This window comes from Aphis gossypii, chromosome X (genome assembly GCF_020184175.1).
Source record: "Aphis gossypii isolate Hap1 chromosome X, ASM2018417v2, whole genome shotgun sequence".
NCBI classification, from domain to species: Eukaryota; Metazoa; Arthropoda; class Insecta; order Hemiptera; family Aphididae; genus Aphis; species Aphis gossypii.
Window position 1 is genome coordinate 54,774,887 of NC_065533.1, and position 18,677 is coordinate 54,793,563.

Here is an 18,677-nt window from a genome sequence, read left to right on the forward strand (position 1 = left end):
TTTTGTATGCAAAGTGTATGTAGTAATATTTTCAAAACCTTATGAAATATACTTTTGAAATACAACTTACTACGTAACTAAAATTATTATACTTTGTTTAAATGTAGAATTTCATTTAAATTTAATTAAATTTGATTTTTTCCATAAAAAAATTATATTTTTGTATGTTTTTTCTATCGAGTATGAAATATTTATGATGAAACTTGTACTAAATGTTAAAGCTTTAGCTTTATTCATTTTTAACTATGAATTAATTTGTAAATGTTCGTGATTTTGAATTATTCAAAATTAGTACTTCAAAAATTTGTATAAAGTAAATTAATCATGCCTATCGATCTATGAAATTTCTGAAATAAAAATATAAGGAACCCAGTATTTAATTTTTAATCGTTTTGAGTGAGCAAAAATTTTTGAATTTCAAAAATTAAAAAAAAAACAAAAATTTTTCATGCCTATATAGGTATTTAGAATCTAAAACAAAAATACATTATATAAACTTTTCATGGACACATAAATGTCCAAAACATATTCAATATGAAATTTAATATCATACTTTATCGTTATATAAAGTTGTAAAAAATTAAAAATATTTAGTTTAAATGCATTTTGAGAAAGACGGAGCCATACTTGTATACACCCAGCCTTTCCAGTGCTCTCCATCCTTGACGCCACGTTCACAGAATTTCCCCAAATATCGTAATGAGGTTTTCTCGCACCAATAACACCTGCAGTAATCGGACCATGATTGATTCCTAAAAAAAAAATATTTTTATTTTAGTTTTTGTATAATATATAAAAAATAAAAATTTATTTTTAGATAAAAGATACAAATTGTTAAATAGGATTTAACAATAATTTTTCGTTTAAATTGGTATTACTTAAAGTAGGTACCTATTAAAACACACTAAAAATGTAGATTGAACATTATATTACCTAAATTGAAGTTAATAAAAATATTACTGATTTGTTAGTTAACATTTAACAGTAATAAAGTAGTTATAATTTAAAATAGCAAAGTATTGATCCCTATTAAAATATCAAAAGAAATTCAGCGTAATAATTTATAAGTAGGTAGTCTATGTTGACAAGAAGAATGAACATTGAAATATATACTACACTTAAGTGTTTGTTTCAATATATTTTTTAAGTAAAATATAATTAGTAAGTATGCATTTTATGAATAGCATAACTACATAAGTTAACTACGTTTTTTTCTTCAAAACTGTTTTCGTATTTTTTTAAGTGATACAGTCATTTTTTAGAATGGATAATATCCATTATTTTAGATTTATATTATTATTATTAATCTAAATGTTTTAATTCTATAGAATAATCTTTGTCTATATTTTATATGATTGGTCTAACATTTAATTTATGGTTGTTAAAAAAATGACACACAAATAACATTTTACTAATTATTTAGATTAAACGAATTCAAAATGTTATTCAACCGTTTTGAGAGTTTACAAGATCTATAAATATGAAACATAATATTTTAAAAATATTATTCAAATACTATTGTGATTTAGACTGATTGTGTTTTTAAAATGGTATAACAATTGTTGATAAGTTACTTTTTTGTTAGTTCTATATAACTGTTTGCAAATTCATTTCGAAGTGTAATATTTTAACAATTTGTTATTTTTAACTATTTTAGTATCAAAGTGTCCAAGAATAAAAATAATACCCATTTATACGTAGATATAATTGGTCGGCAAATTAGAAAAATTTTTCCTGGCCTGATAAAGCGATAAACTATAATAAAATTACGACTACCCGTACTATCAGGTAGTGCTATAGAATTCCTATTACCTATATAAGCTGTAAGTTGAGTTTATGTTCATTTTTTTATTATAAAGACTCATCTTCGACATCAGTTATCATTGGAGTAAAAATATTATATAACAAATCAAAAGCTTAAATTAAATAAGACAAATAAATAATAAATACAATAGTTTTTAAATTTTATGACACAAATTTGATATCTTATATAAGGTATTTTAAAAACACGATTGTAGATATGGATTGGAAGTATATAATATTTACTATATTTTTTATTTATACTAGTCTGTGGCAAGTTATGTTTGGATTTCATAAGATGAGTTATGACAAGAAAAAAATCATATCCACAATATGAGTCAAACTGTCAAATAAAATAACCATCACATACCCATTTTCAATACAAAGTGGTTGAAGCTTTGTTCATTTATCCCTTGAAGTGCTTTTTTCAGATCAAAAGCAAAGTCCACCAGCAATGCAAGATGTGCCCATCTAACTTCAATAGGATCTTCAGGCTAAAATACCAGATTTATTTACCGACAAAATATCAAATAAGCTCATTCAAATTGAATATTTTAATATGAATAATAGTTATAAAAATAAATCAATATTACCTTTACAACACGCGAAGGGTTTAGTCCACTAGCAGCCATATAAGTTGAACCAATTGTCTTAATCTTAATAATATCCTGGTAACGCGGTTGTTCTAGAAGCTGTAAATATAGGTAAATTATCAATATTAGTTTATATTGTTAAATAGTGTATGTAGTTAAATTAGTAATAGCTATTTTAGTTTGGAGTTTAATTACCGCATCAAAATCAGATATAACTTCGTTAAGAAATCTTAAGCACTCCAGGCCTTGGTTGTTAACCGTCTCCTCCGAATAGAAGTCTACAACAATTAATTTTGTTTGTAAACACATGATTATAATATAGTAAGTTATTTAATAGTAAATAGATGGTAATACATGGTAAATATTTAACTTACCTGAAAAGTTTGGCATTGATGCAAACAATACTCCAACTTCGGCATAACTCTGACTGTATAGTTCTTCGTGCTGACGTTTATAACTACCTAGGAAATGTTTGGCTACGTGCGGTGGTAATATATTGTATACCAATGCTTCGTTTCTTCTCCGTATATCTGAAGCCCTTTCCCTCTGTTCTTCAACTTCCGTCCGCCATAGGTAAAGAACTCTTGAAGATTTGTCCATCTGATCAAACAAAAAAATATTTCATACGGTAATTTTGTTTATATTTTTAATTTGTAGATACTTACGTTTCTGGCCAAAAATATTAGTGCCATTGTAACGGCTATGAGTAGAAACGACAATGCATACTTCGACGGCAAAACTCTGAAAACGATTATAATTACATATAGGTACTTTATACTTAATAACAATGTTATAATTGTTTATACATTTTATTCAATGTTCTGAGGTTAGGTTAAGTTTGAGCATGAAATCTGATTTTTAGGACGGATAATAATAAATTAAGTGTTATGTACTTCAAAGGGCAAGCAGAATCAGCGAAGTAATATTGTAAATTTGTTTTAAATCTGTTTTGCACCATACTATAAACATATTATCTCTTTTATTTTTGACCAACTAGTTTATTTTTTCATCTGATACTATTAAAAACTGAATTTGTGAATTTGAGATAATAACAAATAGTTTTTATAAGAAAACTGATTAAACATCAACTGAAAAATTTATTTTAAAAATTGTATTATTAAATTATAATACATAAAGTTAAACTTTCTTATTATTCTATATAATTCACGGAAAAATATTTTAAAAAGTTTCAAGTTTATAGTTTTTTATTTGCAATTTTTAAAATTAATTTTTTTACGGTTCACTATTGTATTCTATGCAAATTTTCTTAGGTACTACACGTATCTTTTGTATTTTATATTCAGAGCGGAGGGATGAATATATTGATTTTACAATGGTGTGTGCGTTTTTTTTTTTCTGTTATTACTTTTGATATGAAAAATATCCACTACCATTTGTTTGTATCATTATATTCAATAATATTGATAATTTTTTTTTAGTTGTGTACTAAAACTAAATAACTGGATGTTTAATGATAGAACAGACAAATAGTGATTCCTAATAGACCATAGTTGTAGAACTCACTGTAATAACGATAATTATATAATAATCTATTTACAATTGTGTGTAAATGTGTAGTTTGTTCCTAGATTAAGGGCAAATGTTTCAAAACACGAGTTTCCTGATTAAAATTCCGAGAAATACGATCAGATCGTGCGATGAAGTGTTAATCAGTGGACTCGAGAAAACAATTATTAGAGAAAAATAAATTGAATTTAACTAATATTTGTGCAGTCGCTAAAACCGTAGTTATTGCGTTGGAATTAAATGTATTTTAAAAAAATACTTATCAAAAAGAAAAATCAGAAGATATGTTTACAAGGTAATAAATAAAAACAAAAAAAAGTAAAACTAAAAATAAATAAAAAATGATAATAAAAATATAAAAATGCACGTTTTTGACATAGAGCAGGTTATTACAGATTATTTTAAGAATGGCTGGTTAAGAATAGTAAGTGTAACCGCTGCAGTTTAATAAAACATTATGGAGAATATTGTAAGACAAAATTGAGAGCAAAAAAAAAAACATGAAAAATATACATTACACGCGCAGTTGAAAGACGAAGTGAGTCAGATGAATGTACATTATATGTATTAAATAGCAAGGAAGAAACAGCCAGTTTTCTAGGTTTATTAATATATTATGCGTGGTTTGATTTATACCTAATTTAGCAAACAGAGTAGAACCTTTGCGGAAATAAACTTGAAAGCGTACAACGTTTACTAGGAAAACGAGCAAGATGTGTCTTTTAGGAAATTATAAAAACTTTAAAATCAAGTAAAATGTTTACAGTTTTAAGTATTACGGTCCAGGCGATGAGGTAGAAGTATACAGCGATTCTAGTTAAATTACACGTCTAAGAGAATTTTTCATTCAATATGAGTCACAAAAACCAAGGATTACAATAATGTAGGCGATGAAGAATTAGCATTTATATTTATTAGGTGAGAGATTCAAATTAGTATAACTGACAACAAATCAGTGGAATTTATCTTTGGTAAAAAATAAAAAAACATTTTTGGGGATTAAATTTTGGGTGCGAAGACAAGATAAATATGATTATGAGAAGGTTTAAGACTTCATGCTCTAAAAAACTTTAAAATATGCATGTATTTATGCCATTAAAAATTATCATAATATGTGCTCTAAAAATATGTAAAAATGCTAAAATAGTCTTTAAAAATATTTTATTTCTCATTAAAACCATAACAATTTATATATTCATTTATTTTAAATAAGGCATTTTTAATTTAATTTTTTTAAAAAAAAAAAAAAAAAACACCTAGCTTAAAATATTTTATTAACTAACTATATTATTGTGTGACGAAAACACGTAGGTACGATACAAAAAGACGAATTGACATCAACTGACTGTATTCAGCGTGTTAACGACTTATTTTATGTTTTTTAAAACACCCAAATAATTGGGAAAACATGCAGTAGATAGATTATTTTAATTACTTATACGTCTTAATAATTTTAATCTATTTTTTTCCAATTTCTAGAAAATACATATTAAATATTGTATAGGTAGTAGGTAGTATAAGTAGGTAATATAATATATTATTATACTCTACACCTATCACATTTAAATTGTTGTTTTCAATAAATTAATAAATCACATAAATAAATTATGTGAAATATGCACTTATAAAGAAAAAAGAGTTGAATATGCAAAATAAGAAATTATTTTTAACTTCTAGTACTTTGAAACAAATTTCTATATCACTATACAACTATGTAAACTATGTTTTGAATGATTATTGAAAAACATGCAAACTTCTATAAGTCCCTAACCCTAATTATGAGATTATTCGTCATAGACCAATATAATCAAACATTGCAGACCTATTGTTAAGGCTATATAGAAATGTTATAGATTAAAAGTTTATAAACAAAAACAATTGTATTACACTTTTGTCAGATTTGATAGTTCGGTTTCTATCGCGTTTTCATAATCGAACACAATTTATTTCAATGGAGTAAGTATAACATATTATTTTTTGAAGTAAATAATATTAAGATTATTTTATATACATTTTTATGGTCCCAAGTGAATGGTGAAATAAATTGTATTAAAATAAATTTAGTGCACTAAAAAATATTATTATATTATTATCAAATATATACTTGAATGGTTTGTAAATTAATGAATCTTCGCAGTCAATAGCTGTTCCTACTGTAACTATGTTGACAATGCAATGCATTAGAGTAATGACGAACAGTATAGTTGCTTTGGTGAAATGCGATAATTGAGTCAACATGGACGTAGCTATTAAAGCCAACACCATGAAGTAAGTGAAATATGATGGATACATACAGTAAGTCGATGGATCGGTTTGGCCATGTGTGCAGTTGGTTAGTATTTGTTTGTCGGACCAACACGATACCTTTAAAAGTAATTAAAAAAAAAATTATAACTTTTGATCAAACTAATATGATCGTTTAACTTACTAGTCCCACAAGATTGGTAGACGCTAGCAATGATGCGGCAGTGATTCCAAGTATACGTCGAATCCATAAAGAGTCATTTATGGTCTCACTGAACCATACAATTTTTGATGGCAGAATCTAATAATAATTACATTTTAAGCTTGAAATTTGATTTTAATGATTTTCGAGATTGTTCAATACACTAGACAATTTTTCAAAGTATGAAAAATTGAAAAATAATGTGACATTGCAATACTGCGAATAAATAAATTTCGTATTTTTTTTTTTCGTAAATTAATTTTGTATAGTAAACATAACTAAATATATATATGTATAGGTATATTATACAGATTAAAAGGCGATTAACCAAGTATGATTATTTCCATTATAATTTCAATAACAAATTCTGTTTTTTTAGATTTATAAACATAAAATATATTTACAAGTTACAGAACCATATTTTAAAATATTATATAATGTTTTACACAATTTTAAAGAGTGTCTACTAGCGATATAAACATAGTTTTCAAATGAGCCTAACTTTTTTTTATCGTAAAATGTAAATTATTGGGCAGAAAGGAGTTTTTAAAATGTTGATTTATCTGATTAAAATTCTTAGTTATCAAAATATATACAGGTACGAAGGATAATAGTTCATAATAATAGTTTTGCATTTCTATATTATAGATGTAATGTTTAATCTAGTATTTATTATACTCGGACAGTTTTTATAAAATATAAACTTTTGTTAGATTAATATTAATAACTAAAATGAAAGATTAATATAGAAAACGAGGACTAAGGTCTGTAATTGAAAATAATTTGATAGAAAAATTATCTCTGGAAAGACCTTACTTAAGATAGGATTATTATGTAATTATAGATGTAGGAGCAATGGAATCTAAGATTTAATGGAAAAAAAGAAATAAAATATGAAGGATTATCCAAGTATGAACTTAGAGGGCTAGTTTTAAACTTCTTAAAGATAGCTACCCATAAAAAAAATGTATGTAATTTTCAAATCATTACACCTCTCATATCTTCCAAACTTATTATCTTTATTACCTAGATATAGTAAAAAACTATATTTGGATTGACATTCAAGATTCTATGGTAAATCGTTGTGAAGATAAATCTTCGGTAAAGCATAAAGCCCTAAACACGTTTTTCATCTATCATTTAAAATTTTAAAATGTTGAAAAAAACAACTTTTACGTTATCGGATAAAGTGAAATTAATAGAGTTATTAAAACAGAATGAAAAATATTTAGTGAAGAAACTCGTGATTAAATGTAATTATGCAAAAATACAAGTCTATGAAGAAATAAAAAAATAAGATAAATTAATACAGCAGTGGGTGATTTATAAAAAGTTGAACTTGATTTTTACAAGTGGTTTACCGGTCGATAAATATTTGCCTATCTCTTATCCTATTTTATAAACAGATGCTACTGAATTGTCAGAAAAAATCCACACTAATAATTTAAAAGCTAATGAAATGGTTGAATTGGTTTGTTTAATATTATCTACAAACAAATCAATGCATGAGCATTTTCATTATAGCATCTTTTTACAAATTAACAAGGGAGAACGTGATGGTAATTTGTAAAAATAAGTTGGTAATTTTACGAGAAAACCACACTACCACTCCTTAAATGATACGAAAAACATTTAAGCATTTGAAAATATGATTTGTTAGTTTACTTAAAAATTCCAAAAATCATTAAGTTAATAATTAATGGCAAACATAGAATGAGCATGATCGTCAAATCATTCACAAGTATCCCATGTCAAAAAAAATAATTTATAAATAATAATATATCACTTGAAATTATTTAAAAATTATATTAAATTTAGTACAGAAATTACGATTTAATAATTTATACATTAGTTTACTTACTCTTGGAAAAATGTCAGCGACTGATACGACTACAATAATCAATAGTAATACTAATGCAAGACAACTGGACATGTAGCTTAAAAAATCTCTGCAAAATATAATGTAAAGTCTTATTAGATTTTTATAATTTTAAAATAAATAAATTTAGCATAGTGTATCTTAATATGTTGATTTTGTTAATTACAAACCTGGGTAACATAATGATTTGTGCGGAAGACGTCAAAAAAAGTACCAACGGACAACCTATAAGAGACACACCAGATGCAGCTTCTTTGTGGTATTTGTATTCACGTTCTTTTGTATCATCGTTAAATGCCAAAGTGAAAAATTTTGTATGTTTGTTTAAGTCCCTTCAAACAAATCATGAAAATATAAATTATTATTATTTTGAGTATTGATTGTACTAAAATATTTTAATTTTAATTTCGTAATCATTGTTTTATATAACACTGATTAGTTTTAGTATAAATACCTATTACCCATGTGCCTTATTTTAAAAGATACATTATTTTTTTCTTCGTAATTTTAAATCATTATAAAATACAATTTTTTCAAATCTATTTTATATCGTGGACATTCTTTTAACTTACTCTTAGTTTTTTAAATGACCATATAAATTTTAATTTTCATATTTCGAAACAGAATATTACTTGGACCACTTCAATTTTCAATATATAAAAAGCCACTAGCCGATGTTAAATATTACTATATCAGTCTGTGATACTGAGACACTTACTAACCGATTGGAAACTAATCACGATTATACTTTAAGAAAGGAGGTATGAAATTATTGGTGATACCCTGTTACTTTATGTGATATGTGATATTTATGGGGATTTGTTTTGACCGGTGTCTTTTTACACCTCAAAACTAACGGTGTTGTCGAATTGGGTGTAAAAATTACAAATTTTAAACGGATGGAAAAAGTGTTACTTAATGGAGTGTACATCTAAGGGACCTACATAAAAATGTATGGACTGTTTGTTGTATAAAATATATAGACGGAATTAGACATTTTAATTCGAGATATTTTATTATAAAGGATCGTTTACTTGAAGAGGACGCTTCCAACACGGCTTTAACACTAACGATAGTAATAAAACTTCCATTATGGAAGTAAGGATCAAAAAAAAAAAAAAAAATTGAAGGCGATGGCAGTGAGCAATGGTTGATGTACTCTCCAAAATATATTTTTTTTTTCTATTGAAAATATTATGTTACTATTAAAAAAGTAAAATTGTTTTTTATAATGACTTACAATTATGCAAAAGAAAAAATTATATTTAAAAACCTTAATAGCGCTATTGAAATAATGAGTATTCTTCAATAAAATAATAATCAAGTTAGATAGAAGTCATAGCTATATTATATTGTATTGTAATAATATACTTCTATAAAACAACCACCACGACGCCGCAATTATAAAATCAAAATGCGTTCGAATATTTTAGATATTCAACATTGATGGATATTTTTCCAATCAGTTAGTATCACCGATATAAATTTAAATATTTATTATTTATCTATATAATATATTTCGGAGAATTTATTGTAATATACTTGGTTTGCGGAAAATAATATATATTAACATACAAATATAAATAGAAAACATAACAAAAGTGAAATCAATCGTGGAGTTCACGAAATCTTCAATGCGAAAATATTGTTTCGTCAATTCAGAACGTTAATAGAACAGCGATTTAAGACAACGAACGAAATTTGATTATGCGAGAAATTGGAATGCTCTGAAACAGGGCTCATATTGTTTTTGTTATACGGGACATTAGACGTACAATCAATTTGTGACGGTACCTATTATATATTCTATTCATCTGATTTAATAGAACAATGGTTAATGTTCCCGACATTTACGTAATACGTGTTCGTGAAAACACTATAAAACCATTCATCCAAATAATAATATTTATATTATGTCGACTTCAATTATTTAAAATAAATGTACGACTGGCGACGCGGTGTTGTATGTAATGGTGAACGGCGTATAAGGGGTTGGGCGGGAGAATAAAATGAAAATCTTAATGTTGTCTAAGACGTGTCTAAGACGTGTTTATATACATTTCAAGTTATAGTTCGTATGCTGCAGTTGTAATACATTATTTTTCCATACGACAGGAGAAAAATTCTTCGTCTCACCCCTCCCCCCACTTGGCAATAGACGCTCATGCTCGGGCCACGCTAAAATTTCGATTACAATATATTAATAATAATACCTATGTCATAATAATAATTGTAATCTCCGGCCCTTTAAAAAATATAATGTTGGACAAAGTGAAAATAATATTCTTACACACGTAATCGGAGCAAAGTGCACTTATGTAAATTACCTGTGACCGTCTCTGTTCATCAAGTCCTTTCTCAATCGCTTCTTAAAGTTTTCTGAGTCCTCTTTGGCCTGAGCCATGATATCGGCGTCGTCAATCGGTGTAGCGCACTGTGTACAAACACATAATAATATTGTCGGTAAATATGTAACACGTCAATTGAGTAAGCCGAGTAAAAACAAAACAGTTCACAAACAGAATATATAGATAATATACTAACCACCGATTCTTTACTGGCACTGTTCTGATCGGTCAACGATCCGTTTTGCACATCCATTTTGAACTGTAACGAGAAAAACAGACAAACAACAGTTAAAAAAAAAAATAAAAAAAATAAGATAACAACGGGATGGAAAATGTGTGTAAATAACAATTTTATTACCGGTTTGATTGTTTTTATGATGAAGAAAGTTTTTATGCTGGCCATCTTAAGCGCTTCTTCGCGACGTTCACCGTAACCGGGCTCGACTTCGAACTCTCCATTTAAGAAACTCAAAGTTTTCTCGGATATATGCACTCGTCTGAAACACAGCGATTAAATATATTATTTTTTGTCAAGAAAAAAAAAATGATAATTGTGTATTTGCGGATACGTACCCCGGCATTCCACTGCTTTCCATTTTGTTCGCCAATTCCACATCCTTGGAGTAAACGTCAAACTGCCACTGCCTTTGGCCCAGGACACCGGCTAAAACGGCTCCTGTGTGTATGCCCACTCGCATGTCCACCGGCGAATTTGTCGTTTGTTGTACGTACCTGATACGGCGAAAAAATAAAAATACATAATATGTATCAGTGTGGGCGTACTAACTACGTCATCGAAATTCGGGCTAAAATCGTAATTCTTACTTGATAGCTTTGACCATGGAAAGTCCCATGTGAACGCTCAGCACGGCGTGATCGGGTCGTTCCTTGGGAGCGCCGCTAATACAATAGTAACAATCGCCCAAAATCTTGATCCTGAGCTGTTGGTATTTCTGAAAAAGGTAAGTCGCGACGACCGTAAAACAATGTATGCGATTGACCCGTTGAAATAATAATATATATAATATATATATTATATAACTCTATGCGTACTACACTTATACAACATAAACTATTGCGGAATAAAAATAATTCACCTCGGAAAGTCGATCGAATCTGGCAAACAGCTCGTTGAGGATTTTTACTAGGTCCGAAGCCGAGTATGTAGACGATATGGCCGTGAATCCAACGATGTCAGCATACAATATACTATAATGCATAATAAATGAAAAATCAGCATTGTTATGGAAAAAAATGCATTTAAAATTAATAAAATTGATATGTACAAAAAAGAGAAAATAAAAAAAAATTTAAACTGTATTTTTTACAGCACAGGAAAAACAACTAAGACACAGTGTAGCGAAAGAAAATTCAATATTATGAACGTTCGTTCTCGAGTATAAGTTTTTTTTTTTACTTTACAAAAAAATATGAAAAATGAATATATTAAAACTATGTATTATATTATGTTATATCGTGCGAGCATGTGGATAATTTAGGACAAGAGTTACATAATATTACCTATAGCTAACACGAACAGCTATACATTTCCAAGTTACTATTTATTTGAAATGGATACTAGTTTTTTGAATAACTTTAGACGAAGGTTACAATATTGGGTTTCAAAAGAAAAGGTGAAAACAGAAACAATTACCTCTATCTTGCTCTCTTTAAAAACCGGGTATGCGTATTAAAACACTCAAAAGAACACAAAAAGTAACAATGAAATTAACCCGCGTACCGTTTAATTAATTTGTTTATTTTGTAATATAGTTTATGTTATATTATTTTAAATAATATAAAGTAATACTTAAATTAAAAATGCCATTGTTTGCATTTGATTAGCGCTAGGTATAACCCGAGGTAAGAAAACATTTGCAGTGCTTATAAATAAAACCACTTCATTAATTACGATCACGGGAAACGGCAAACATAGTGCTTAAATCGAAATATTAATGTTTTATACGATCAAACAATGCCTATTTTAAAAAGCATATTATACATGTTCCATATATCACGTATTATATAGTCGGGTATTTAATTGATTTGAGAGTGTAATAATGTTTAAGTTTTCAAGTTAAATTTTATAAAATTCAAAATCTTAGGGCTTAACACCTCTCAACGATGGCACGATATTTGTGTAACAAATAAAATCATTTGTATTGGCTAATGATATAAATAATTAGGTATTTAAAATATAATGTATGACATTTTTAAAATAGATAAGAATTTTTTTTTTATTTCTAATAAATTGAAACCTAAGTTGTTTCTAAAAGCTATAAATTTGATGATCATAATAGCTGTAGTTATTGCATCTACTAACTATTTAAATTTGTAATTATATGGCTTAAAATTTCAATGTATCAAGACAAATTTTCAAATCTTTCTTTAAAGGTATAAACGGATATTTCCAATAATATTTTTACAGAGTTTATTAAAAACAAATTTTTAAAATAAAATCCTAAGTAGGTACTCTTTTTAAAGGTAAAAATAAATTTATAAATTTAATAATTATTTTAATTGTTTTATCGAACTAGTAATAGAATTTGTTTTGTTCGAGATTGGTGCGTGAAGTGACAACCCTTATATATCTTTTATGTGGAAAAGCTTGTGTAATTCTACGTAACCATAATATTTCAATAAAATACCTATGATGTACAATTTAGCTGGATTTCAAAAGTTATGCTGATAGAAGGGCGTGGTGGTGTAAAATACCGTTACTGGTCTCTTTGACATAAATTTGTCCAGCTCCTTCAAGTTGAAGATTGAAATTGCGCCTATGCCACTTTAGTAGTTTGAATTATGCCGTAACCCGTATCAGACCAACTATAATATTATATTATTGAAATATTGCAATATAAGTGGTTCCGGGTAAAGCCTTTTATTTATTCTGATAAAATAAAAACATGTAGTAATGAAATTTACTTTTGAAGTGCGTTTACTATAATAGTATTGAATTACGCTGTGGCGTTGTTTGTGTATGTATCATTCCGATATTCTAAATCACAAATAAAATGAATAATATTGCTATCGTATACGTATGTCGAAATATATCGAACAAAATGTTATGTCCAAATAACAAAACATAAATTTCAAAGAGAATATATTGCCCGCGTATATGGAAAACATTGCAAATGTGAAATTTTATTTGAATGAAACTCATTTATAGTGTATGTGTTTGTGTATTTGATATGTATGATCGAATTCATCTCAAATTGTAATTTGTAAGCCTAGTGTATTATTTTCCTGATTCCGGGGCTGACGGGATATTTTATTATTTTTACTTTGTCAATGACGAACAATACATGTTATTAATGGAATGCAATCTGTGTACATATTTTACTGTCAATGATATAAAAAATTATATATATATATGTTCGCTACATAACGGTGTAAATTTGTTGATATGAAACTGCCTCCAACAATGATTAATTAATTATCATATTTTGTAAACCGATCGAATTAAAATATTATCATCGCTCGTTACACCTCGTGTAACGTATTAAAGTAATGGTCTACCAGAGTTATACTGCAGTTGATAAAATGTAAATAATCGTGTAGTGTTATTATTAAAAATAAAAATAAAAATAATTCAACAATCTACGCTTATAGGTTAGGACTTTGGTCCGAACCCACAACGATTCAGCAATATATGCACGCGTGTTTGCATTTAATTTGCTGCGCCGTATCGTATATATTACAATATTTTACCATCCAATTAAAATAAGAGTATGACAATTAAAAGTACTATTACGAACACTGCAAGATGTATAGTACGCTTGTGTTTTCGTCGTTTTAAATTTTCGTAGGTTTATCGAATACTATATATGTATATGTGTGTATAGGAGACGACCCGGTGTACGTTTTAGTTTAATTTAACTTTCCGACAGAAGTCATAAGGTCATCAGAGTTCTTTTGATAATGGCGATTTTCTTTTAACGAAATTCGACTTTCGTTATTTCATTATTGAAATTACCAGTTAACACATAATATATATTATTATATCTATGTACTGTATATATATTAACCTTACAGAAACGTGCAGTATGTATAAAAACGCGGTATATAGTCGCCGCAGTAATGATGCACTGTACATATATATATATATTATATATTATATATTATATAATATACACGCAGGTATATACGTACCTAACGTTTTCGTGTCTACTCATGTATATCTTTTTGAATTGACTGTCCAACGCCTCACCCAAATCCTGGCGCATTTTGACGGCTACGTGTTCCGGCAACACGGACAACAACAGCCGTTCCTGATAAAAAAAAAAAAAAAAACATCAAACATCAAGTATCAAAATAGCTATATATAGCGCATTAAACCTATTATTATAAGAATGCCCACGCAACGAGAAGACAATTAATAGTGTTTTGTTGTTGTGTTTATGCCTACTCGGTGAGCGTACCTATTATTTTTGCGCGCCGCCAGGTCAAATACAATGCGACTGTCGATGACCGTCTATACAATTTATGTTCACTTTGTGTAAAGCCATCGTCATCGTTATTATCATCATTATCATCATCATTGAAACACGAAAAGTCACTAGGAAGTCGCAATGAAAACCGTTTGCGGTGGAATAGATAAACAAAGGCCAGAGGGCGCGAGGCGGAATGACAAAGTATTGTATTGTATCCTCCCCCCATGTTTTTGGCGATACAGCGCGACTTCCTGAGAAAATATTGTGATTGATTATCACTGTTTTGGACGAGCGGAATACTGTAGTTACTGATAAAACCGAGCAACTTAATGATTTTCTCTAACTCGGTTAAATTAATAAGAAAAAAAAAATAAAGTTAAAGTTGATTTAATTTTTTAACTTTTTATTAAGTTAAAAAAGTTTTCGTTTTCGTTTTTAACAGTAACCTACTTTATTTTTTACGACGAATTCAAAACTATTTAGTGTGATTAGGTATTCAGTATTTCTATACTGTATTTAATCGAAGTTTTTCGTCAAAAAACTATTTACAACTAACAAAATCAAAAATATTTCTTACGTGAAAAAAATTGATTGAAATTTAATAAAACAAAATTGAAAATAAAATATTTAATAAACGAACTCAAAGAAAAATTAAATAATTTGATTTTACGTTAATTCAAACAACAATTTGGCAAGTTAGTATTTATTATTTAAGTTATCGAAAACCCAAAAGTAACTATTTACGTTTGTATTAAACTGAATCAACTTTTATGAGGCATGTTATATTTATATTAATATTTTTATAGTACCTAATGTACAATTATTTTTTTGTTGTAGAACAATATTTTTTATATAAATTCACTGTAACGTGTGTATAATAAATAATTAGCTATATATAGCTATATATTATATTATATTGTTTAGGATTCTAATACATTTTTACATGGATATAATATAACGAGTGCAACATAGGTAGATAGTTAATAATAACAATAATAGTTATATTTCGATTATCGTCTATCAAATAGGTGTATATAATATTGTTTTAATGTTTTTATTGTCACAACATAAAAAAAAAAAAATGTAACTACCAGGTATACCTAACAACTAAAAAGTTTTTATGTCTCTTTGAGTACGATAATAAAAAAAATAATAACTTATGATATAGTAAAGTTCATGGTTAACCAACAGTTATGATTTTAGAGAAAACAATAGGTATTATACGTATTATTTTTTTTTTTTTTATACTTTAGTACTTACACGTTTTATAATAATAAAATCTCTATAAAACCGAAGCGGACGACTTAATGACGACGGAATATTATTCTGCATCGTTGTCTTTAACAAACATTCGTGTAAGACATTAATAAACAGGCGTGTTTTGTGTGTTCGAAACACGAGTTTTCGATAATATTGTTATATAGTATAAAATATATTAACAATATAATAATAAATCGTATACGAGATTCTACGATGCGTAAATCTAAACATGTCGTTGATTATATGTTACGTAACCACGTTACAGGGTTCGGTCACCCGTCGGTCGGTCATTCGCTACCTCAATCTGAAATCCGTCTGAGCTTTCGGTTTACGATCTCGGCCCTCGCAAAACACACACGCACACGTATATTAAGCCATGCGGTAGAGGAATCTGAAGCGCAATTATTTAGCATTACGTCCGAACCCATGACAAGTATTATTATTACTACGCGATCGAAAGGGCCGTAAACGCCGTCGTCGGTTTGATCCCTTCGATGTCCGGGTCGCCCGGAAAGGGTGTCGCCGGCGGACAGTAAAAAGTCGATGATTCCGATCGCAATGACCCGTTGTAACGACCGACGTTGAAACCCCATCGAAACTATAATATGTAAAGTTCTGATGTACGCTATTATGGCACTACGCGCAGTATATACGGTTGAAATAAAATAGGATGGCCGACGAATCGAAGAGGAAACGGTAGTATGCATTTGCTCCAAAAAATATAAACTGCGGAGCTTTTGATTTGCATCAACATAATATTATATTATAATACTTGACATGCGTTTTGTAATTGACATAAAAATAAAGATGGGCGTCTGACTTACACCGTCTCGGGTAAAAATATAAATATGAATTGAAATTTGCACCGAAATTCAAATCGATTTTTTTTTTTTTTTATTAGGTATAGTACGCACATTTTATATAGATGAGAATAGTTAATAACACCGAATATTCCGTTTTAGATGCCGTTGTTTCACTAACCTATTCACACCCTTCTATATTACCTTAGTATTGGCTTTAAACATACTCGATAACAATAATGAGTACACGAAAACCATGTATAAATAATATTATAAATGCATTTCTATTGTCAAAAATGTATTAATAATAGAACACTGTGTAATAACGCGCGTTTACAACTGATTTTCATGTCGAACTTTGTAATGATTGTCAAATAAGTCGACGGGTAGTTAGAAATTCGGAAAAATGAATATTGTAGATAGAAATCATTCCGTATTGACGTCAAAGAAGCTAACGACAAAATAATTCGATACGCTATACATATATATGAGTATCTACTCATTTTGGTGAAAATTACAAGCTGTCTTATTATGTATAAAATAATTAAATAGATAAATATGTGAAAAAAATAATTTATTGTATTGTATTGTCAATCCATTGACGTCTCTCCATACCCTCAAACGAGTACTAAAAATACCAATTATCAGTATAAAATGTAAACATAATACACATTATCGCTATAATAGATTCTTAGCGGAAAGTGGATTTTGTGAGTCTTTTTATTAGTCGAATAACACGCCTCTATATGTTATATATAGTCCCAATTTATATAGTTAATTGAACGCAGACAAAGTTTTTAGAGGTCAATTATCGAATTTTTCTGAAATAAATAATAAATGAATACAGTTCTATTACGGTCGGTTCAAAAAAAAAAAAAGAAAAGGTAATCACAAAAGTGTTCAACCTATAATACGCGAGGTTGAAATATAACGTGAATAGGATGACGACCTTTGTGAATTTGATACCATTTTATGTAGTTAAAAACGACCAAAAAGTTCACATATATATGTGTTACGTCTTTGACTACTTCGTTATTGACTAAACGAGCACGGTTTTGAAAAAAATACATTATATACTATTCAAGAGAACTTTAATTTGTTTTGAAAGGTTTATAATCTTTTTAATAGGGTATAGACTATTTATGTTTGATTTTCGGTTTCCATATTATGTTATTCAAATAACGAAATGAATGGGGTTTGAATAAAAAAAAGTTCTAGACAGAGGTATGGTGGAGCTTTGTCCGAATACGTAATATACTAAACTCAAGAAAACCTCAATTAGTTTTTGTAGGTTTACAATTTTTATAAAAGTTCATAAACTATTAATGATATTTGGTCTTTGATTTCTACATTATGTTATTCAAACGAAATGAATAGGTTTCGAATAAATAATATTTTTTTGACAGAGACGTGAGACAGCTTTGTCCAAATAAGTCTTTTATTACTAATTCTATTTCATTATTATTCGAAAAATTACCTAACATTTTTAAATGTAAATTATAAGGTTATAATATGAATTATATATTTTAACTAATTATCTTGTACATACTTTTTAAATTAGTGCTCACCCTTTAAATTTCATATTAAATTT

The 18,677-nt window shown here is 28.0% G+C and overlaps 1 protein-coding gene across 1 annotated transcript in view; it reads right to left on the minus strand.

Annotated features, from left to right (window-relative positions):
• LOC114126436 (adenylate cyclase type 3) overlaps positions 1 to 18,677 on the minus strand; it is a 104,602-nt gene that overhangs the window by 2,906 nt on the left and 83,019 nt on the right. The window contains exons 3-19 of the mRNA XM_027990379.2: positions 14,746 to 14,864; positions 11,691 to 11,802; positions 11,419 to 11,546; positions 11,167 to 11,325; positions 10,952 to 11,090; positions 10,790 to 10,852; positions 10,573 to 10,679; positions 8,416 to 8,577; positions 8,228 to 8,315; positions 6,349 to 6,465; positions 6,025 to 6,284; positions 3,059 to 3,134; positions 2,768 to 2,993; positions 2,589 to 2,671; positions 2,394 to 2,492; positions 2,171 to 2,294; positions 628 to 752 (exon numbers count right to left, since the gene is read on the minus strand). Coding sequence (XP_027846180.2) covers positions 628 to 752; positions 2,171 to 2,294; positions 2,394 to 2,492; positions 2,589 to 2,671; positions 2,768 to 2,993; positions 3,059 to 3,134; positions 6,025 to 6,284; positions 6,349 to 6,465; positions 8,228 to 8,315; positions 8,416 to 8,577; positions 10,573 to 10,679; positions 10,790 to 10,852; positions 10,952 to 11,090; positions 11,167 to 11,325; positions 11,419 to 11,546; positions 11,691 to 11,802; positions 14,746 to 14,864 — 2,187 coding nt within the window. The remainder of the gene's footprint in view (positions 1 to 627; positions 753 to 2,170; positions 2,295 to 2,393; positions 2,493 to 2,588; positions 2,672 to 2,767; positions 2,994 to 3,058; positions 3,135 to 6,024; positions 6,285 to 6,348; positions 6,466 to 8,227; positions 8,316 to 8,415; positions 8,578 to 10,572; positions 10,680 to 10,789; positions 10,853 to 10,951; positions 11,091 to 11,166; positions 11,326 to 11,418; positions 11,547 to 11,690; positions 11,803 to 14,745; positions 14,865 to 18,677) is intronic.